The sequence below is a fragment of the Rhamphochromis sp. 'chilingali' genome, assembly GCF_963969265.1.
Source record: "Rhamphochromis sp. 'chilingali' genome assembly, chromosome: 5".
NCBI classification, from domain to species: domain Eukaryota; kingdom Metazoa; phylum Chordata; class Actinopteri; order Cichliformes; family Cichlidae; genus Rhamphochromis; species Rhamphochromis sp. 'chilingali'.
Genome location: NC_137932.1, coordinates 110,681 through 133,959, shown reverse-complemented (window position 1 = coordinate 133,959; position 23,279 = coordinate 110,681). Strand labels below are relative to the sequence as shown.

Below are 23,279 nucleotides of genomic sequence, written 5' to 3'. Positions count from 1 at the left end.
TTTGAAACCTGATGTGAAGAGTGAAGGGTAGAACTGACCATGAAACTTGTGTTGATGTAGATATCGTGGGAAATTCTCTTTTCTGGCAAGAAGAATGACCTAGATTTCCAAGATGACTGGAAACGAGTCACTGAAACCCTAACCCTTGCCATTCAGGCTGTCATTTATGTCAAGGACGGCATTTAGTAACGACTGCAAACAAAAGTATAAGACAAGCCTCACTTTTACATCTGGCAGGTACAGCCATGTTTTACACTATCTGTCAATGCAGCTGAAGTGCATTCTTCGTCCTGTTTGCTGTTATTGTCCTGTATATGTGTTACAGTCAAGAAACATCAGTTACATGGCAAAATAAGAATAAATAAGAAAGGCAGGGTCTCTGGAGATAAAGACACTGTCATGCACTTCTAATTGGTCATAAATAATAACTAGACAGGGGTTCTATTGCTTTTTAGGAAAACTACATATAACTATAGATAATGATATGATTATAAACAACATTTAGTTAAATCTCCTTAAACAACGCACTGTAAATGTCAATGAACTACATACTAATTTAATGCTAACTGTATTCTCCTGTAGAGGGGTAGTTGGACAGGCGAGTTGTTAGTTCAGGATTCACAGTCTGAAAAGCAAAAAAATAAAACTTTTAAGACTCAACTTTAATTCACAAAAGATCATTTCTGCTTCCATGTGGTGAAGAAGTAATTAATGCTGACCATATGGGTACTATAACTGTTTGACACGAGAGCCTCGTGAAAAACAGCACAACATTCAAATTGTGATCACAAAACCAGCAGAAAACAAGTATTCATATTGTTTCAACAGGTTCAGTGTGACCATGGTTTAATAACTCATTTTATTCAGTTTGGGTTACCCAGAAATCAAAATGTCAATTTCTGCTGCTTAAAAAAAAGCAAAACCTTGAGAAATGTGTCTTTTCCACACTGTAGATAAAGCAAATAAACAGGGTTCATAACTTTGGCAATCCATGAAATGTTTATCATCCAACATAATCAAGGCAAAATTACAATTTCTTTCTTGGCTAAATTGTTGCAATTATTTGTAATTACCTTATCCCTTATCCCTAAACATGATATCTGCTAAACACCAACGTTATCATTTTAAGCATGCTAGTATGTTGATATTACACAACCTATGCCGTTCCACCGGAGTACAAGTGCAACCCTGCTACTCAGCCTTATTATAGATTACTTTGTAAACACAAAACAACTTGTATTTGTGTGGTGGTTTACAGCAGCCATCAACAGTTAATAGATATAACCCTGAAAATGCGAGTTTAGTTACTGAAGGATCTCTCATCACTCAGGATTGATCAGTTCAGTGGGCTACCAAGTTTCAAGATAGAAATTTGGCATTATTAAAGGAATATTGTTAAGGACAATAGATAGAACTGACCTACATCTTCAGTGGTCTTTTGTGTACGTAGTTGAAGTGAATTTCTTTGTGCTGTCATTTCCTTTTGATTTTCCCTGAGGGAAGAGACCAGAAGTATTATCAACCATGTTTCTATCACTTTATCAGGCAATTCTGTATGTATCTCATTGTTGTGCTTACAGTTATGAGCTTGAACAGTTCCTCTCTGACCTGATAGTAACAATGTAGACAAATTGTTTAATACATTAAGTACATGGCAAATACTAAACACTTTCTTCTAACCATCAATTTTTTTTTTTTATAAATATATCTAGAGTGATATCTGTTCCACTAAAATGATTAAACCTACCTTCTGCTCTGCAAAACACCCTGTGATCAAAATAAAAAAACCCTGGAAGAGAGAAAAAATACGTAACATGTCTAAAAAGACACAATGGTTTTCCTTTTGAATCAGGTTTGCAGTTTTTATCAGCAGAGACAAGAGTTTAAGGGAGTTATATGCCAATGGGAAAGTTAGATCTGTGCATTGCCATTGAATGAAGTTTTCTGATCATCATCAGAAACTTGGATATTGATAATTAACTCAACTTTAATACATGGCTTTATTTTTACTTTTAAACAATGAAATAATGAATGTTTTAAAATATGTTACTTCTACAATTGATCAACAATGAAAAGCAAAAAAATATAACTTTTAAAGAAAAAGAATTATAAAAAAAGACAATTATAATTTATAAACTATAATAGAGGGAAATGGAGATTTGTCCATTGTTGATTTTCTTATTCATATTTGTGAATGTTTTAGATCATCAAATACATTTTTTGAAATAATTATTACCTAAATTTGCTTGGTATGTGCTAACTGTGCATTCAAATTACCTGGAAGGTATTAAGGATGGTGAAAATGTAGGTGATAACGTTATAGATGGGGCTATCAGACATGATGAGTTGAATGAAGCCAACAATCCATGTCACTCCAAAGACAGGTGTTAGAACAATCACCACTTTGAGGATGCCTTTTGCCGTTTCCTTGTCATCGGCCTTGCTGCTGTCAGGGACTGAGGTCTTCATCAGTGTAACGATGACAACAATCATGGAAAAGAGATTTGCCAAAACAATGGTTCCCACAGGCAGGAGAAAAGCATGCATGGAGCCAACCAAGAGTTTTACATAAACTAGCCAGCATGTTTTTCTGTCGTAGTAGTCCTGGTTGGTGTATTTGCAGTACACATAGCTGGATCCCACCATTAGGATTGGGCAAACATAGCCTAAAATGCTGGAGAGGAACATGAAAACTCTTTTCCTCAGTGGGCTGAAGACAAAGATGAGCTGGTGGACAAGCATGATGCTCAGGCACAGCATCCAGCAGAACATAGCCAAGAAAAAGAGGTGTTTGCATATGGTCAGTACTAGACACCAGCTGTCAGTTAAAGTCTTGGGATTGCTAGAAGCCAAGAAACTGCAATCTGCAAGCAAGAGGAATGTGGCAATGTTCACTATAGCTGTGTGCCGAAAATGAGAAAGGTTAGTCTTGACCACAGCTGACCACACCAGAGATTCAATGATGAGAAAGATCACCAAGGAGCAAATGGACACACCAAGGCCAATATTTGAAATAAGTTCAAGGATAGGATCTTGTTTTCCTCCATCACCCTTGGACATTAGGACAGAGAATGCAGTTAGGTGGTTGCACTCACATATTGTGTGGTTTTTATCAGAAATGCTGATATTGCATCCTTCATCTGACCATTGATTCCTTGTGGTGTTCCAGAAGACACAGTGAGGTTGAGTGGGGTTGGTTTTCCCACTGGGGAAGTCCAGTCTAATTTGTATAGTTGAATCACTATTATTGTCCAGTGTGGCTGATAATATGAGGTCGGTACGTTCAGGTTGTATGCCATTAAAGCTGTTATTTAATTTACTCATTAGATTTTTCACAGCTACAGTTTTCAGTATTCCATTGGTCTTGTTCATATTCACACCAATGTCAAACACAGACACATCACAGTCATTACTTCGACAGAATGTAAGGTCTAGATTTGTACTGTTGATTCCGTCGCTCTGGTTGACCTTAATGTTCTTCACTAGACCTTCCACAGACTCTAGGTAGTTTGATGACATTTTATAACGAATTGTGTCATTTACCCCACTCCAGGTGCCATTCAACATATTGCTTGCTGCACTAACAAAATCCTGAAAGACAGTAAAATAGAAAATAAACTTAAAAAATTTATTTGACTGAACAGTGACTTTTCACACTTTCTCAGTTGATGCTAGGACCCCTATTCAGGCGTAATCCGCTTGGGTGTACAGTCAAGGATCTTTAAGTACTGCATGGTCTGTTGTTGAAATTTAAAGTGGAAGAGAAACTACATGTATAAAGGGTCATTTCCACTACAGAGCCCTGTTTTGGTTAGTTGTTGCTAATAGACTTACATCATTTATGTTAGCTAATTAGTAACAGAACAAGTAACATGTTTAGAAAGAGTTATATGTTGCTGTATTGACAGTTAGCTGCATCACAGAGTCGTGAAGGACATTATTTTAGCAATTCTTTTGTTATTCTATTATTTCTTAAAGGTCTTACTGTAGATTAAAGAAAATGTAACATATTTAAACTGATGAAACTGATAATCTGCCATATTAATCCATATTATACAGTTCGTGGACATTTTTTCCTGCAGAATAGGTACTTGTACATTTTTATTGACTTATTTCCATTGTGTTGTATTATTGGTATTATTCCTCTAACTATCTTGACGTGACATGAGTAGTAGAATGTAGAATGAGTATATGTTGAGGATTATTTGAATTTCTACTTCTAAAATGAAGTCTGAACTTTTATATTCAGAACTATGTATGTATAACAGAAAAGGTAGATGTGCTTACAGGAAAGATATCCTCTCCCAACACAGTTGTGTTTGATGCGTCGGCCATCATATTTAGAACACCGATGGAGGCGCTAATGTCAGCAATACTTTCACCAGATCCAGAACTTAATGTAGAGCTGTTCTTTAGCCCTTCAAATATATTCTTGGCCACCTCCGTGGTGGCCCCTAGTCCCTTCAGGAAGGCCTAGATAAAGGAATTAGTGTGTAAAGAAAAGAAAAATCCTATAATTCTATTTTATAGTTCACAACAGTAAGCACAACAGACACTTTATTTTAAAGTCTTGACATACTTTTACATTTGGATTTGTATGGGTTACATGCAAAACATTAAACAAAGCAGTAGTTTTACATATGCAATATGCTACGCTGTGTAATTGAAATCGCTCCAGATTTGACCATACTCCTTCTAAATGGTATGATCTATATAGCTTAGTTTTGGAGTTTATTAAATTTTACTTATAATGTTGGGTGAAAATGGTAACAAATTGCAACAAAAACCTCTTCGTGATTAGTTGCCAGCAGATATCTGTAGTTTACATGAAAAATGCCAACTTGTCTGTCAAACACTCACCATTTTATTCTCTTAGTCGTAGTGACAGTATGATGCAAACAGTAAACTGAAGACTGAGTTGAAATGTATTGGTTGCATTAGTAAGGAATACTTTATCAGTTTCTGGTTTGTGTAAGTGTATTTGGAGCCAAGTTAGCATCTATTCTGTAAACCACTGGTTATTGTGGGAACCTGCTGGTGACTAAAGCAATTCACTCTAGCTTCCGTCAGCAAACTTCCAGTTACTACTTAATACTGGAATACACTTTTTCCGTAGCAACTAGTGGTCACCGACCAGTCTCTAGGCCTGTGTGACTGAGACCTAGCCTCAGCAGAGAGCTGAGAGTATGAACTTTAAAGTCAAGGTGAACTAAGATGAAAATTTACAAACCTTTATCATTGCAGTTTCAGAAACTAAAAATACTGAAACACATACACAAATGCAAACGAGAGCAAACAAAAACGTATTATTGTAATGACAAATAAAGACACACTCACTTCAGCTGCATTTGAAATTTTGTTCAATTGTTCACTGACGCAGCTTGAGAACACTGCCTGCCAGGCTGGGCCGTTACAAGGTCGGGACTTATAGCCAACCGTGCCTGCTGGGCATGTTCGAATAATCACTGTGTCTCCAGCTGGGGTTTTTGGCCATGTATCTTTATCCAGTAGCTCCTCTTTACAAAATGGCTTCCCAGCTTAATAATAATAAAAAAAAACATTAGGAAAAAGAAAATAATATTATTAATTATATTTATATCATTAGCTGGTGCAGCATAGGCCTTTGCAAACATATGCAATTCTAAAGCCTGAGAATATGTCATTATACTACACATGAAATTTACAATAAACAGATTAAAGTAGACCCATTATACATTTCAGGCATATATTGCTGAATATTGGGTAGCCAGTCAGTTGAAAGTTGGCTTAAAAGAAAGGTGGTATTATTGGAACTGTTTTTCAGACAAGATTGCACCAGCCCCTGGCATAATAGTAGAATAGAAATCTGGAGCTGGAATGAGCATAATAAGGCCCCTTTAAACGTATTTAAAATAATAGACAATTTAAAGAATCCTTACCATAGATAACTGGGATGTTCAATTGTGCACTTTTAATTTGACTGATTACATTCTTAAAACTGATATTAACATATGGTTCAATCGTTTGTTTGCAGAGGATGGCAGGATTGAATGTGTAGTTGACGTAACTGCTTGAAGCTGTAACAGAAGATGACATTTTTTTTAAGTGAATAAAGATTTTGTGCAGTAAGCTTTACACATATTTTGCATTACTGATTAATCTGAGTGTTTTTAATGACATAAATAAAAAACAACAAAAAAAACTATGTATTTGTTTCTGTTAGAATACTGAAAATTCAAGGAAAAAATCTTACTTGTCATTTTTACATCAGGAGACACTTTACCATTGTAGCCCCACGAAATGGCATAGGTTGTATTGCTTGCTGGGGTTATGGCACTGACGGTAATGCTTACACTTTCCTGATTTTCTGAACAGTCCACAGTAAGAGGCATGCTACTCAGGGTAATTGTATCAGGTAGGAGGGCCACACTCAGATTAGTCCTGCCTATGTGCCTGATTGACCCAATGGTAAATCCACACTCATATGTGCCTGCAGGGAACATAAGACAGTTACAGTTATAATGGAGGGTTGGCCCTTTACACATTAATTGACATTTCAGTTAACAACACATGCAGGAAATGACAGGAGCTGAGCCACCAGTTGCCATATTACTGACCATAGTGGAAACAGCACTGAGAGTATAAACAATATATGTCAAAAATATTACAATGCAAGTTTATAAAAAATCAGATTCTTATTTGTTATGAACAGGTTCAGAGCAGAGCTGATCAAACAGTTTAAATCCATTGTGCCATTGTGCTACCCACACAAAGGATCAAACCAGTTTTTTTGACCTGTCCCCTCATCCCTGTTGAAAATCAATAAAATATCGATCACAAAAAAGAAAATAAATATTCAAACCTGTTTAGAGGAAGTGCTTCACAGGATTAATTCATTATACTATCTTGTTAGTGTGAGTTTATAACTAAGTGTATTTTGTATACTGATTTCATATCAGAGATGTTTTATCTCTAATCAAGAAAAAAGTGTAAACACTTGCCTTCCCAAGTGCCTGTCACCTTGTTGAGGGTAACACCAATACAAGATTGGAAGGTATTTGTGCTACAGGTCTTATTCAGCTGGACCACACTGCCGTCGTTGAGCTCAAAGCGCTGATTCCCTGTGGTTAGATTCCAGCCTGCGCTGTCTGTGGCCTCCTCAAGTTTGCATGCAAGTTGTGGCGTGGACTGATAGCAAACTTGAGTCCCTGGGGCCTCTACAATGACCATTCCTGTGTTAAGATAATACATGGAAATATAAATTATAAAAATGCTAAAAAGGTCACTTTAAACTTATCCAACTTTAAATTTAGCCAACAACATTGTTTTGGAACATTTATGAACATTTATTTTATTCATACTGAATGGTTAGAATAGATAATGTCACAGTTCTGGGTCATTTTGACCCAGCATTTTTTGTTTTTTATATTCTGGTGTTTATCTGTATTATGATTTATGTTCCGATTCTTGGCTGTGGCTCAGGTGGTAGAGCAGATCAGCTACTGATTGGAAGGTTTGTGGTTGGAGTCCTGGCTTCCCCAGTCTGCATGCCAAATATCCTTGGGCAAGTTACTAACCCCAAGTTGCTCTCCGATGCATTCATCAGAGTGTGAATGTTGGTTAAATTGCACTTGATCTTAGAAGTGATTGTATGAATGGTGTGAATGAGGCATGTTGTATGCAGCGCTTTAAGTACTCAATAGCCCTAATTTCACCCAGCTGTCTCCCTCCTGTTTTTCATTCCCTGATTACTATGCCATTTATTTAAACCCTGTATTTGCCTTTGTCGCGTTGTACCCTCTAAATGCTGTGTGTTTGTGTTCCAGCTCCTTTGTTCTGAGTTGAGTTTTGTTTTGCTTTTGTGACTTTTATTTTATGAGGTTTTTCCAGCAATAAAAGCTGTGTTTTGAGTTCCAGTCCCATCGTTGAGTGTCCTGCATTTTGGGTCCTTTTTTTCCTTCCTGCCTGCACACAGCCTATCATGACAGATAAATTGTAATAACCATGCATTAGTGAAAACTAAAATTAATTGGCCTTGAAGACAAATCATGGGGATATGGTAAGCTAATGTTACTGCAGCTAAATTGGTATGGTTAAATATATGTGGGCATAATATTTCATTTTGTTTTGTTTTTCCAATTTTTTCACATGTAGTTTTATTGATTCTGAAAAGACAGATCGACATATTTGACATTACTGGAATTAACTGAAGAACTCAAACATTTTATAGACAATAAAGAGTGTGCAGTTGGAATACCTTTATCTAGGGATTGAGAGTAACGAAGTTTCTATTCTCTGTATGTCCTGTACATGTGGCAGAATTGACAATAAAGTTGACTTTGACTTTGACTCTAGATCTCAAAATGCTTTTGACACAATATATTATTAAACAAACTGGAAAAGTGTGGTATTAGATAGTTTGTGCTGAATTGGGTGATGAGACAGCAATTTGTAGATATAAATGAATACAAATCAACCTGCATGGATATACAATCTGGAGTTCCTCAAGGTCCGGTGCTAGGCCCGAAACATAAAATATTCATATGACATATGAGTCTCAAAAATAATAAAATGTTTAAGACTCATGCTACGTGTTCTCACTTTGTTGCACTTGTGGAAATATATGTTTTTCAGTGAGAGTTTACAGCAGCTTTGCTGAATGGTAAATGGCCTGTATTTGTAAAGCGCTTTACTAGTCCCTAATCAATCAATCAATCAATCTTTATTTATAAAGCACTTTTCATACAAAAAAAATGTAGCACAAAGTGCTTTACATAGTTAAAAGCAGCCCACCCCACCCTCCAACTCACTCCCCACACTCTCATTAACATAAATGATGTGAATACACACATATCCCCCCCCCCCCCCCCCCCCCACACACACACACACACACACACACACATACACACACGCGCACACTTAAAGAGTAAAAATTGGGCTGGGCTCGCATGAGCCAAGTGAGGAAACACTATAACAGGGAGCCGTCTGCACCGGGAGCCGGTCACAGACCGCAGCCTCCAGGCTGGGCACACAGCAGGAGGGAGGCCAAGGAGCCCCCCAGCCAGGCTGAGAGGACCCCCAGAAACCCAGCAGCCACAGTCGATCACAGCCCCGGTGCAGAGAGCGCCCTCTGAGGAAATATGACACAATAGGATATATACAGGGTAAAATGATATATACAGGGTAAAATGATAAAATAAATAAGAACAGGATACAATATAAATATAAATATAAATAGAGTAAGAAGATTAAAAAATGAATAAGAATAAAATCAATAAATATTAGGTAAAGTCTAAATTAATAATAGAATAACAGGATAGAATAAATAAGCATAAAATAAATAAACGTTAGGTGAAAGCTAAATTAAAAAGGTGGGTCTTGAGCCTGTTCTTAAAAACATGTACGTTCTCTGCGGCCCTGAGCTCCTCCGGCAGGCTGTTCCACAGACGAGGACCATACCACTGAAAAGCTGCCTCTCCGTGAGTATGTGTCCTGACTTTAGGGACAGTCAAAAGGCCAGTACCAGAGGACCTCAGGGTCCGCGAGGGTTCATACGGTAAAAGCAGATCTGAGAGATAAGAAGGCCCAAGACCATTAAGACATTTAAAAACCAATAAAAGAACTTTAAAATCGATCCTGAAACACACGGGGAGCCAGTGCAGCGATTCTAAAACCGGTGTAATGTGGGCCCGCCCTCTGGTCTTCGTCAGCACACGAGCTGCCGAGTTTTGCAAAAGTTGTAAAGTTGAAATATTCTTCTTAGGAAGACCAGAGAGCAGGGCATTACAGTAATCAATGCGACTGGTAATAAAAGCATGCATCAGCATCTCCGTGTTGGCCCGAGAGAGAATTGGGCGGACTCTGGCTATATTTTTTAGATGATAAAATCCAATTTTGGTTACATGTTTAACATGTGGGATAAAACCAAGCTCAGAGTCAAAAATAACACCCAGGTTTTTCACTTGTAGCGAAGGACATAGTGAAAATGCCTCTAATTTAGACAAGAGTTTCTCTCTCTGAGCCTCAGGACCGACGATTAAAACTTCAGTTTTGTCCTGGTTAAGCTGTAAAAAGTTTTCTGCCATCCAAGGACCTTAAAGCGCTTTACACATTCAGTCATCCACCCATTCACACAAACATTCACACACTGTTAATTAAAAAAAGAAGTGAGTAAATTTGGCTTGATATGAAAACTTTATGTAGCCCTGGCTATATAAATAGGTCATTTATTTAAATAGTTCATTTATATTGATAGTTAAATGCAAATGTTCACTGTGTTCAATAATGTGTATACAAATGCCTGTAAGGTATGTGATGTGTGTCACTTAAATGCACAGCCTTTTTATTTGTATTTTGAGGTTTATGTCATTATTTTTGAAATGTTATTGATATGTACTACAGCTCCAGTGAACCCTGAAGTAGTCTCTGGTAGATGGGTGGGAGTAAGTGGGGAGTGCACTCTGCAGGAAGCGAGAGAGATGAGAGCTGAACAACAGTGTCGAGTGAACGCAGAGTTCATAGAAGGGCGACAGACGTATTTTCGGGTTGACGGGTAGTTAACTGTAGTGGAAAACTGTTGTACTCTACTGTGAGTAGGAGGAGACGGACGTCTTGCTGGTGTGTCAGAGAGGTCCCTTCTGCTGGTGTGCTGAAGTTATGTGTTCACATGATAGCACGTGGAGACGACGACTGTGAGTGCTGCTGCCGCGGCCTGCTGGTAGCCTTGACCCAGTTTCCTCCACTATCCCCTTGAACTGCCTGGAGGTGTGAGTACTGTTGTTTGCACGTGCTTTTTATTTTACTACTTGGCAACAAGTGAAGCGACCATATTGTTTTAGGTCCCAAAGCACCCGAGCCACGACTCAGGCCTGCAACGAGGGGTTTGCTAGCAGAAAGACTGTAGCACTTGAGGTGTGTGTGTGTCGGTGAGAGTGCGTGTGGGCCCACAATATTATTTGATTATTTTGTTTCTGTTCAGGTAGATGGCTTACCATTGTTTATCAAACTTTATTAATTTTACTTATTTTCCTTTGTGTTGTTGTTAACCAATTATTCACTAAAGTGGAGTTAACTTTATAATTGACCTGCTTGTGTGTGGTTTATTTCCATATAGTGTAGTTTTATTGCATATTTTATACCATAAGCATTAAAAAGGGAGTATCAGTAGAAAAGTAACAACAGGAACCCAGGGCCCCTCTCAATAGAATGTGGGATGGGTGTTACATTTAACTTTGCATTAAATGTAAGCAAAACAAAGATCATGTGCTTTGGAAAATGAAAACTAACTCATTAAGCATTGTTGCTAATGTATGGATAGAAAATACACTTGGGGTGTGAACAAAAACAGCTGGACGGCTCATTTTAGACATAAAAGCAAAAGAGCAAAGACTGTTGCATTGTTGGAAACACAAGTCTCATTCTGAACCATACTGCTTACTTATTTTGTCATAGTTGAATTAGTGTGTGGAAATATGGGGTAACATATACAAAAACACAATACCCATAATGCACATTCCAAAAAAAAGAGGTATGATACTTAATATAACTCCATATCTGGAGCACACAAACTCTATATTTTTAGGTCCAAACAAATGTCATAAATCTCTGGTACAGAGAAATATATAGATTAGAAGATCAAGTTGTACAGGAATTGAAAGAATAGTAAAAATAATTTTTACTGACCTAAAGTGTCCACAAATATAGCTGTAGGTGTAAGCAGACTTGTAAGATTATTGACTATGTCTTGAAGTTTACTAGTCAGCACTCTGACACTGACAGCTACCTGAAAGTCAACATACTGCAGCGATGGGGATGTGGAGATGGTTCTGTAGAGAATGATGGAAAAATAACTTGTTATCGACATAAAAAAAAACATTACAGTACAAACAGTAAGTTTTATTTACTGTGCATATCTAATAAATTTTGTCAGTCTCCAAAAGTGTCTAAAACCGACATTATATTACATATTGCAAGGTCTCCAAAAAGTATTTGGACAGTCTCTTTGGAATCCTAAGATTAATCTTTTTCGCAATCACTTTTGTGCACCATGAAATGCAGAAAAGAAAATTAATGAATGCAGTTTTCAAGTGCTGTCCCCTCTATTGCCAGGGAACAGCTATTGACACTAGTCATCAGGTATGCACAGAGTTACTGAAATGATGAGAGTTTTACATAGAATTCTTTGGCATGGTTTCAGGGTTTCCCATCTACCAATCAGCTTTGAAGCTCAGGTCTCTGAAACAGCCCTGAAGACATTAGCTAACTCAGGTAGAATCATTTACAAAAAACTCACCTATAATAACTAACAGTTTAGTTGGTGACTATAAGTGGTGTCACAATAATAAGTGATGTTGTTTAAAAAAAAATAACATTGACGAAAAACAAACACAAAACCAAAAAGGTAACTTATATAACATATTTCTTTGTAAAATACAGTACCTTGGACCAGTAACGTTCACATACTGAATAGCATTCAGTTTTTGAAATTGGTTTCGAAGCTAAGAAAAGAAAAAGCATGACATCGTTGATATTTTTGTACTATGTAACAATAGAAAACATATTTATATTTATAGTTTATTTATAGAATAGTACAAACGTGAGGATGAGACATACCGTTGTGGTCTTGGTTGAATCCCATGCTGCAGTCTGTACTGATCCATTGATGAAAACTGTGTTCATTGTAAATATTACAGTTTGTTATTACTTTGGGTTTTATTTTGGTTGTCAAAGACAAGCATGCATATCAGCATGGGGACTGCTTTGAATGCACAGACTGGGATATGTTTAGAGAAGCTGCTACATACTCAGACACCGTGGACCTGGAGGAGTACACAATCTCAGTGACCAGCTACATCAGCAAATGCATTGAGGATGTCACTGTCTCCAAGACCGTGATCTGCAAACTATAAACCCTGGTTCTCTGCAAAGCCACGCAACCTGATGAAAATCAGAGACTCTGCCTTTAAGTCCAAAAATAGAGGAACTTACACTACAGCCAGAGCAGATGTATCACGGGCCATCAAAGACGCAAAGCGGCAGTATGCAGATAAGATCAACACACATTTCACAAGTACAAAGGACACTCGGCGAATGTGGCAGGGCATCCAAACAATCATGGGCTACAAGCCAACACCTCCAGCATGCAGCAGGGATCCCTCTCTGCCAGACCAACTAAATGACTTCTTTGCATGTTTTGAGGCAGAGAACAAAGAGCCAGAATAACAACCTGTCTCGCATTAGTCTTCTGAACATTTAGATGGTTGTTAACTTCAGGAAGACCTCAATGGCTCACACTCCACTGCACATCAACGGATCTGCTGTTGAGATGGTCAACAGTGTGAAGTTCCTCGGTGTGCACATCTCAGCTGACCTCTCCTGGAACCTGAACACCACCACCATCATGAAGAAAGCCCAACAACGTCTTCACTTTCTTAGGAAACTGAAGAAGGCCGGTCTCCTTCCTCCTATCCTCACATCATTTTACTGGGGAACCATTGAGAGCATCCTCTGCTGCTACATCACTATCTGGTACGGGAAATGCACCCTCGCTGAAAAGAAGTCTCAGCAGCAAATAGTGAGGAGAGCAGAGAGGATCATTGGAAGCCCTCTCACATCCATCTCCCAACTCTATGACAGACACATCATTCGACGTGCGAACAGCATAGTGAAGGACACTTTCCACTCCTCACATGCACTGTTCTCCCTCCTTCCATCTGGCAGACGGTTTCGCAGCATTAAAACTGTAATGACCAGACACTGCAAGAGCTTCTTCCCCCATTCAGTCATAGCCCTCAACTCACTACCACAAAAGGACTGATATAAACATACACCTCTACAAACACCTTACAATAATCATCAAAAGACTCAAAAACAACAAAAACTACCACAAATCCACTACAAACTGGTCCTGGGAACAATATTCTCATTTGCACACTCAGTCACATACTTCTGAACACACACCTAAATTCTTTAGGTGAAATCTTTACATTTTTGCATTTCGTACACGTCTTTGTCATGTCTCATCAATAATATCCTGACAATAGCTTGAAACTGGTATTCAATACCTACTGCACATTCTCTCAGTCCTGTCTTTGTTTATCTTTGTTTATCGTACAGGTAATATTGTATAGTTACCAGTATAGAATTGTATAGTTAGTAATTAGTACCTTTTTATCCCTTAATTTTTACCAAAACTTAGCATGTTATTTATTTATAATTCCTAGTTTTATATCTCTTGGATATATATTCTTTATATATTTATAAATGCACCATAGGGGGCTTAGGGTGGAACAGCATTTCAGTACACTGTATACTGTGAATACTACTGTATTGACAATAAAGCTCTTGAATCTTGAAAAAGTAGAAGAGTGAAAAGCAAAGGATAAACATAGCTGTATTCAACAGATTTGTACACCACACTTATTATAGTTTATATTAATTTAGTTTCAACTGGAATCCAAGTACATTTTCTCATTTTAATTTAGGTGTAATTGTTCAAAATGTTCAAGTTGTTACATTACTTTCAGTGTATGCTTTGTTTTTGATTAATTTATTTGTAACATAGGTGCTTTTTTCATGGCAATATTTTGGAAATTCAAAACAGTATCTTAATACTATTCAACAAAACAGACACTGTTGTCAAATTTGACCAAAGACATGTTTGACTATTGTTATATATATTTTTTTAAATAAATAATATTGTTTATTTGCAAAAAAAGTACTTCTATTTTTAAGTACTTTTAATGCTTTCAACACTCATTTTAATGCAAATAGTTTAATTTTGCATTAGTTCTCTATAACACTGGTATACACTAAAACTTATTCCATATCATTAATCAACAGAATAGAAAAAATAAAATAAAAATAATAAACAAAAAAACAAACAAAAAAAGAGTTACACATTTCAGGAGATCTACCTTGAACTTTAGGAGAACAGAGGGGTGTGATGTAGGATACATTTTGTTTGCAAGTAGCATCCCTGCAGCAGCTGTAGTTGTAGCACACTTCATTGCTCCAAAGATAATTTGTAGAGCAGTTGCAGTTCGTGTCAGTTCCAACAATGAGGCATTCTAGAAATAAAAGAAAACATTCTTAATTCTCTGAGTTTTTTCTTTTTAGTTTTTTTATTTGAGGGTTAGGGCCACTCTGGATCATCAGAACTGTATGGGAAAATTTGACTGACACCTGCTTTCCTTCATAGTACAACAGTAGACAACATGTAATGTAAAAATATCTTGTCATGGTCCGTGGTCCTGTGTCTAAGGTGTCTGTGTGTGTGTGTGTTGGATGCCCTGGTGGCCACACCCCTGGGCTGGGCCATTACCGGCACACCTGCTTTCCATCCGGGGCGATTACCTTTTTTTTTTTATAAATTAGTGTGAAAATGAAAATCGCTAAAATGACCATTTAAAGGTAATTTTTTAAACACACATCTACATCCCACTTCTGGTTTGGCAGAATCTGCAGATGCAGCTTGTAGCAATGCTCATGCAAATTCAGACCACACACCATTGCTTCCACAGGCATGCTGAAATGATCTGTATGTAAACATGCCATGTTTTTTCTTGCAGTTTCAGTACAAAACTATCCAAGGCCTAAAAACTCTGTTTGCATTAGGAGTGTGTGTGTTATTTTGATAGTCTTGTGTTTCCTGTGCTTTGTATCGGCTTTTACTTCCCCTGTCTCATTTCCTGATTTGTTGCAGCTGTCTTCCTTGGTGTTTCCCATCTTCCTAATTATCTGGTGTGTATTTAAATTCTCAGCTTCCGTATGCTCTTTGTTATGTCCTCTCTTGCAGTTTTTTTTTGTTGAGTAGTTGTTGATTTGGTTTCCTTGTTCCTGTACCTGCATTATTTTGTATTATGATTAAAGGACATGGGAAGTAAGTAATGAAACTGCTTGCAAGTTTATTTCTTACTTTCCAAGTCCTGTGTTCCTGCCTGCTTGCCAGAATGGCAGGCAGGAGTCTGACCTCATAATTAGTTTGTGGGTTACTATGTTTTTTTTCTGTTGTTTTTTCTGTTGTTGTTGTTTTTTTGTTGTTTTTTTTTAACCCTGCAGTAGTTTTATGATTTAAGCTTTCTTTGTGTATTAAAGTCACCAGTGACCATCAAAAAAAAAAAAAAAAAAAAAAAAAGATTAGTAGGCGGGGCCAGGTACGTGCGTTCTTTTAGAGCAGAGCTACAGATTAAAAATGGCCAAGGCGAAGCGGTCAAAAGTCTGGCTGTACTTCACAGCAAAATATGCAGACTCAGCAGCCTGCAATAAGTGCTTTAAGGTGATACTGTCAAAGGAGGTAACACCTGAAATCCGATGAAACACCTGGCGACGCATAGCGTTTTCTTTTAAAAGCCCAGAAATGCGCCGTATGATAGCTTGCTGTGAGACCTCACACCGAGCACATCTACTGTGCGTGGGTTGCCTGTTATCGGACCCGGAGTTAGCAATATCCCCCAAAAACCCCGAAGAGGAGAGTCCTGGCCCCTAGCCCTGCCAGTGTAGCAGAAATGATGATGGCAGCAGCAGCCGTTCTTCTCTGCGTGAGTAGCTTAATGTTGTTCATGTGTAATTTACGTTGCGTAGGCTAACCACGTTATTACATTAATGCATGTGAGGTGAACTAGCAAACACCATCATAGCTACATGCGGCTGTCTTCTTGTTTGATGGCAGATACTCCCTTCACCCTGGCCAAAAAGGCTAAAATGACCAAAGAAAAAGAGGGAAACAGATAAACATGAGAGGTTTTTGGACAAAGTGTTTTTTCCATTGATTAAGCACTGCTTCCAGCTAAGAGTGATACCATATATGCCCCATAGCTGCAGAAAAGGCTAACTTTGTTATCTTTTTACAAAAAACCAGCTGAACATGAGAGGTTTTGGGACCAATTTTGTGTTCTCCATTCTTTAAGCACCGGTTTGAGCACCGTTTGAGCACCGGCACCGTTTCAAAAGTACCGGTTTGGCACCGGTATCGGATAAAACCTAAACGATACCCATCCCTAGTCTCCAAAGACGTTTCAGAGAATTTGGCAGTACATCCAACTGGCCTCACAACTGCAGATCATGTGTAACCACACCAGGCCAGGACCTTCACATCCAGCATGTTCACCTCCAGGATTGCCTGAGACCAGCCACACGGACAGCTGCAGCAACAATCGGTTTGCATAACCAAAGAATTTCTGCACAAACTGTCAGAAACCATCTCAGGGAAGCTTATCTGCATGTTTGTCGTGCTCATTGGGGTTTGAACCTCACTGCAGTTCGTCGTTGTAACTGACTTGAGTGGACAAACACTCAAATTCAGTGGCATCTGGCACGTTGGAGAGGTGTTTTGTTCACAGATGAGTCCCGGTTTTTACTGTTTAGGGCAGATGGCAGACAGCGTGTGTGGGTGAGCGGTTTGCTGATGTCAACATTGTGGATCAGGTGGCCCATGGTGGTGGTGGGGTTCTGGTATGGGCAGGCGTATGTTATGGACAATGAACACAGGTGCATTTTATTGATGGCATTTTGAATGCACAGAGGTACCGTGACGAGATCCTGAGGCCTATTGTTGTGCCACTCATCCACGACCATCACCTCATGTTGCAGCATGATAACGCATGGCCCCATATTGCAAGGATCTGTACACAATTGCTGGAAGCTGAAAACATCCCAGTTCTTGCATGACCAGCATACTCACTGGACATGTCACCCATTGAGCATGTTTGGGATGCTCTGGATTGGTGTATACGACAGCGTGTTCCAGTTTCTACCAATATTCAGCAACTTCACACAGCTATCGAAGAGGAGTGGATCAACATTCCACAGGCCATGATCAACAACCTGATCAACTCTATGCGACGAAGATGTGTTGCCCTGCATAAGGCAAATGGTGGGCACACCAGACGCTGACTGATTTCCCCCCCCCCATAAAGCACAACTGTGCACGTTTCAGAGTGGCCTGTTATTGTGGGCAGTCTAAGGCACAACTGAACATTATTTACGCTGTCTAATCAATAGTGATGTGTGGATCGATCCTGAAATATCGATTCCTCCGATACCAGTCATTTATGTTCTAGAATCGATTCTCACATTAAAATATTGATATTTTATTAATTTAGAGTAAATTTGTAGTTTATCATTAACAGTAACAGAGTGGAAAGAAACTATAACATTCGGATTGTCTACATCCAAAGGAACTACTTCCTCTTCCGCCTTTCATAGTCATGTGCGAAATACGGCTGTATAAATGTCTCGCAGCCCCTTGGCGTGCGCAGCTGAGCGTAATTGGAGTCATGTGCGGACGTATTTTACCTCCACAAACAGCTGAGACGTGGTTTGCGATACATGTGGCAAAAAAGTGAGGTGTTGTGGCCATACTAGAGAGACATTCAAAAGGGCTGTTGGGGGGGTGATAAATACATTTTACAGGGTTTATTTATCGGATAAAGTACATTAAATGTCATCGTTTTTATTATCGGGTTGGAAACAGCGGTGGTGTCCAAATTCAGAGGCTGCTTCGCGGTCTAAAGAAAGCCGGGTAGTATGTCATGAGCTCCCTCGGTGGAGTGAAACTCTGCTGTCTGCTCCTTGCTATCTGAAATATAACCGGGTGCTTGCGTAAACTCTGGACTGTCTCACACTTTGTTTAATTAGTTTTCTTTTTTGACGTTTATTTAGCTGTGTGAAAACCCCGGAGGAACCCTCCCGTTAAATTTTATTTAATCTAATAACTTTAATCTCAGCCAAACCGATTTACTCACAAACAAATAAAACACTGAAAAAGCCAAACAATAACATTTTTAAGTTATCAAAGTGACTTATATATCATGTTTAACCCGAGTAGTGAAAGACCGCAGGGGTTTGAAGACGATGTGTCGGTCGGCTCAGATATTTGACGTTTACAGAGCTACATTCTCATTCTTGAGGCGAACTGAAGAGGAGGAGAGGGACAGGTGCTGCTAGGGCGAGACACACGTCTCTCACAGAGTCCTTTAGTGCTGCAGGCAGGCAAGGTGTTCAAATAGCACAACTTCAGTTTTTTTTATTTCTATATGATGAACTCTGCATTATTAAGTGATAAGAACAAGTAATCTGATGTCCTGTAATCATTATGATGCTATAATTTGAGATACAATAAATAAAATAAGTTTTTGTACAAAGTATCGGTATCGGATCAGTATCGTCGATACCACCCTGAATATTACTTGGTATCGGATCGGAAAGGAAATCAGTGGTATTGCACATCACTACTAATCAGCCCCTTGATATGCCACACCTGTGAGGTGGGATGGATTATCTTTGTAAAGGAAAAGTGCTCACTAACACATATTTATAAAGATTTGAGAACAATATTTGAGAGTCATGGGTCTTTTGTGTATGTAGAATAATTTTCAGATGTTTGCGTTCGGCTTGTGAAAAATGTGAGCAAAAACAAGTGTTGCGCGTATCAAAGAGAGGGAAGGTAGTCAGAACTGAGGGGATTGAACTACCAGAAGGCAACATTGCAGACATAGAGGACAGTTACAAGTACCTGGGGATCCCGCAGGCAAATGGGAACCATGAAGAGGCCGCTAGAAAGGCTGCAACCACCAAGTACCTGCAGAGGGTCAGGCAAGTCCTGAGGAGTCAGCTGAATGGTAAGAACAAGATCCGGGCCATCAACACGTACGCCCTGCCCGTGATCAGGTACCCTGCTGGGGTAATAGGCTGGCCAAAGGAGGAGATAGAAGCCACTGACATAAAGACAAGAAAGCTCCTTACCATGCATGGAGGGTTTCACCCCAAGTCCAGCACCCTGAGGCTGTACGCTAAGCGGAAGGAAGGGGGCCGGGGACTGGTGAGTGTCAGCACCACAGTCCAGGATGAGACAAGGAACATCCAAGAATACATTGGGAAGATGGCCCCAACTGACCGAGTGCTCAGTGAATACCTCAGGCAGCAGAAACCCAAGAAAGAGGAGGGAGACGAGGAACCATCATGGAAGGACAGGCCCCTGCACGGTATGTACCACCGGTAGATAGAGGAGGTGGCTGATATCCAGAAATCCTACCAGTGGCTGGACAAAGCTGGACTGAAAGACAGCACAGAGGCACTAATCATGGCAGCACAAGAACAAGCTCTGAGTACAAGATCCATAGAGGCTGGGGTCTATCACACCAGGCAAGACCCCAGGTGCAGGCTGTGTAAAGATGCCCCAGAGACAATCCAGCACATAACAGCAGGGTGCAAGATGCTAGCAGGCAAGGCATACATGGAACGCCATAACCAAGTGGCCGGCATAGTGTACAGGAACATCTGTGCCGAGTATAACCTGGAAGTCCCGAGGTCAAAATGGGAGATGCCCCCAAGGGTGGTGGAGAATGACCGAGCTAAGATCCTGTGGGACTTCCAGATACAGACGGACAAAATGGTGGTGGCTAACCAACCGGACATAGTGGTGGTAGACAAACAGAAGAAGACGGCAGTAGTGATCGATGTAGCGGTTCCGAATGACAGCAATATCAGGAAGAAGGAACACGAGAAGCTGGAGAAATACCAAGGGCTCAGAATAGAGCTCGAGAGGATGTGGAGGGTGAAGGTAATGGTGGTCCCCGTGGTAATCGGAGCACTAGGTGCGGTGACTCCCAAGCTAGGCGAGTGGCTCCAGCAGATCCCAGGAATAACATCGGAGATCTCTGTCCAGAAGAGCGCAGTCCTGGGAACAGCTAAGATACTGCGCAGGACCCTCAAGCTCCCAGGCCTCTGGTAGAGGACCCGAGCTTGAAGGATAAACCGCCCGCAGGGGCGTGCTGGGTGTTTTTATATGTATATATATATATATATATATATATATATATATATATATATATATATATATATATATATATATATATGTTTGTATATATGTGTGTGTGTGTATATATATATATGTATATATATGTGTGTGTATGTATGGTATGTACGCATGCATACATGTGTATAGATATATGTATGTTTGTGCGTGTATGGGTGTATCCGTATATTTGCAGGTGTATGTATAACTTGTACATATCTTTCTTGTGTAAATGTAAATTTGTCTGTTATTGTGTAAATACTTACGCTATTGTGTACTTCACATACATGGAAAAATGCCAAACAGCCTTTCACTATTCTTGTAACAGTGACTATAAAAGCTATTCTATTCTACTTCAAAAAAATTACAACTTAACAACAAATTCAAGAAAGTGTTCCAGAAACATACCTGCTACCAGTTCAGTGTTTATGATTTGTACTGTTTGTTTGCTCAGTGAGAGGTTTGTTGAATTGATAGCTGACAGGACAGTTTGGGCATCCAGTGTGACATTACTCTCCACCATTATCTCAGCGCTGTAGATATCTTAAATAGGAATAAGATTTGATATATGTTATTATTTTGTGTGATTAGCAACTTATTTGAATAGAAGAGGTATTTGAGAAATAGAATAAATGTAAAAATTATATTAACTACACGATGAATTATTGTGTTCAATTTAGGAATTCAGATTTATTGGGATAGTAAAAGGTAGATTTTGGTTCTCATCATTACTTGTGAAATACCTAAGGCTTACTAATAAAATAAACTAAAATACATTATTAAATAAACTTAGCTTAATCAATGTGATCACCTTCAACTCCTCCTTTTTACCTTACTGGCTTACCTTGTGCAAGGACCTGCAATGGCAAAACCAGAAAAATGACAAAATAACGCATTCTCAAAAACTAACAATTCAATGTTAAGACAAATTAAAGTACACAAATCATATCTCTGTCCATAAACGTGAATATATGGATATACTGTGGAGTTGAGATTTGGAATAAAACAGGTTGAATTTTCTACATTAAACTAGTATATAACACACAAGAGTAAAATATAATTAACATTTAACTTGAACCTTGATTGGTAAACTGTACTCCTATACAAAAAAGTACCCCATTAGACTGAAGAGGGTTCTCTACCTGGTAGTAGATGTACACAGCTCCGGTCAGAAAAATGAAAACCTTGGAATACATTTTCATCACCTGGAAAAAAACACAAGTTATGACAAGCTGAGAAGAGAGATACTCAATGAAGAACATACATAAAGTACACAATTTATCCAAGGTACAGCACATGGATGCATAAAGAAATACTGGTCCTATTTGTAAGGACATTAACACTCTCACAACTATTATTGTGATTTGCTATTATAAATAAAATGGAACTCAATTGAAAGTGTCAGAACTTAAAGCGTCGGGAAGTATAATCACTAAGCTAGAACTCTGTTTTCTGAAGCCAGTAAAAGCACCGGATTCAAAAGTGTGCAAAGGTAGGGGTTTTAAAACCAAAATACTGAGCTGAAATGCAGTATAAGACTTCACCTGTTTCTATTCCTACATGTGCTTATTGAAATCTCACTATAAAGTTTTGTCTTTTTATTAACTGTGTCAGCACTGGGTCTCCCATATATTTAACTATGAGTCTCAAACTATCTTGAACTATTTTTGTCTTTAGCTTCCATAACACTCTTATCAGCTGCTATCTGCTTTCCATTCCAAAGTACAGGAAGCTTGTATTTAGCTAGGAAAAACCTGTTTGCATCATTTTGCATGTTGGCTATGAATACAAACAACAAGTTGGTGGTTTTTCTTTTAACAGTGCACTGTTCATTCCTGTCCACACCAACGGTAGGATAGCACCACTGTGTACACAAAGCCCGGTGATGCGGTATAGCTTATGCCCACATTATTTTCTTGTTGAGTCAAAGACACGGCCGATGTGTTTGGTTCAGCAATCGTAATGTATCATAAATATTGATAATTTAAAAACACATTTTTTTTAAATCCAGAAACAGAAATGTATGCACCAAACCATGTTATAAACTAAAAAAAAAAAAAACCTAAACTAATCAGTGAACTGAATAGATATAAAACACAACTTGTTCACCTACTGTGATTCTACTCAACTTGATGAAATCACAAAGTATTTTCAGTTCTGTTATTTGGCTTGTGGAAGGGAAGATCCTGTTAACAAAACAGAGGTTAAAGGGTTTCTTATCATAGGAATAGCATATTGTGATACTGAATGGTAATGTATCTCATGACAGCCATAGCATGCTGGGGGCTTCTATAGCAGAAACATAAAGAGATTCACATTTAAAGGTTTAACTATTACAGGATTTATGACTTTTTAGATTATGTTAAACTATGATTATTTAACATCTTAAGAACCACAAAGGTCAGGGATAGTGTTTTGGTAATATGCATTTTTTAAAACTGATATATCCAGATGGAGACATTGACAACATAAAACCTGAAACTTAATTTGAAATGTCAGAAACTTT

At 38.6% G+C, this 23,279-nt stretch overlaps 1 protein-coding gene across 1 annotated transcript; it reads right to left on the bottom strand.

Annotated features, from left to right (window-relative positions):
• Positions 1-508: 508 nt before the first annotated feature.
• On the bottom strand, positions 509-21,975 carry adgrf3b (adhesion G protein-coupled receptor F3b; the record flags this gene model as incomplete). The annotated part of the gene is made up of 17 exons (XM_080882756.1): positions 509-625; positions 1,420-1,493; positions 1,579-1,608; positions 1,748-1,789; positions 2,278-3,591; positions 4,288-4,473; positions 5,338-5,537; positions 5,919-6,056; positions 6,233-6,469; positions 6,981-7,211; positions 11,662-11,804; positions 12,418-12,476; positions 12,592-12,647; positions 14,895-15,047; positions 21,182-21,316; positions 21,618-21,630; positions 21,916-21,975. The coding sequence occupies 16 exons, from the start codon at positions 21,973-21,975 to the stop codon at positions 1,428-1,430; spliced, it is 3,063 nt and encodes a 1,020-aa protein (XP_080738882.1). The 3' UTR covers positions 509-625; positions 1,420-1,427.
• Between the last annotated feature and the right edge of the window lie 1,304 nt (positions 21,976-23,279).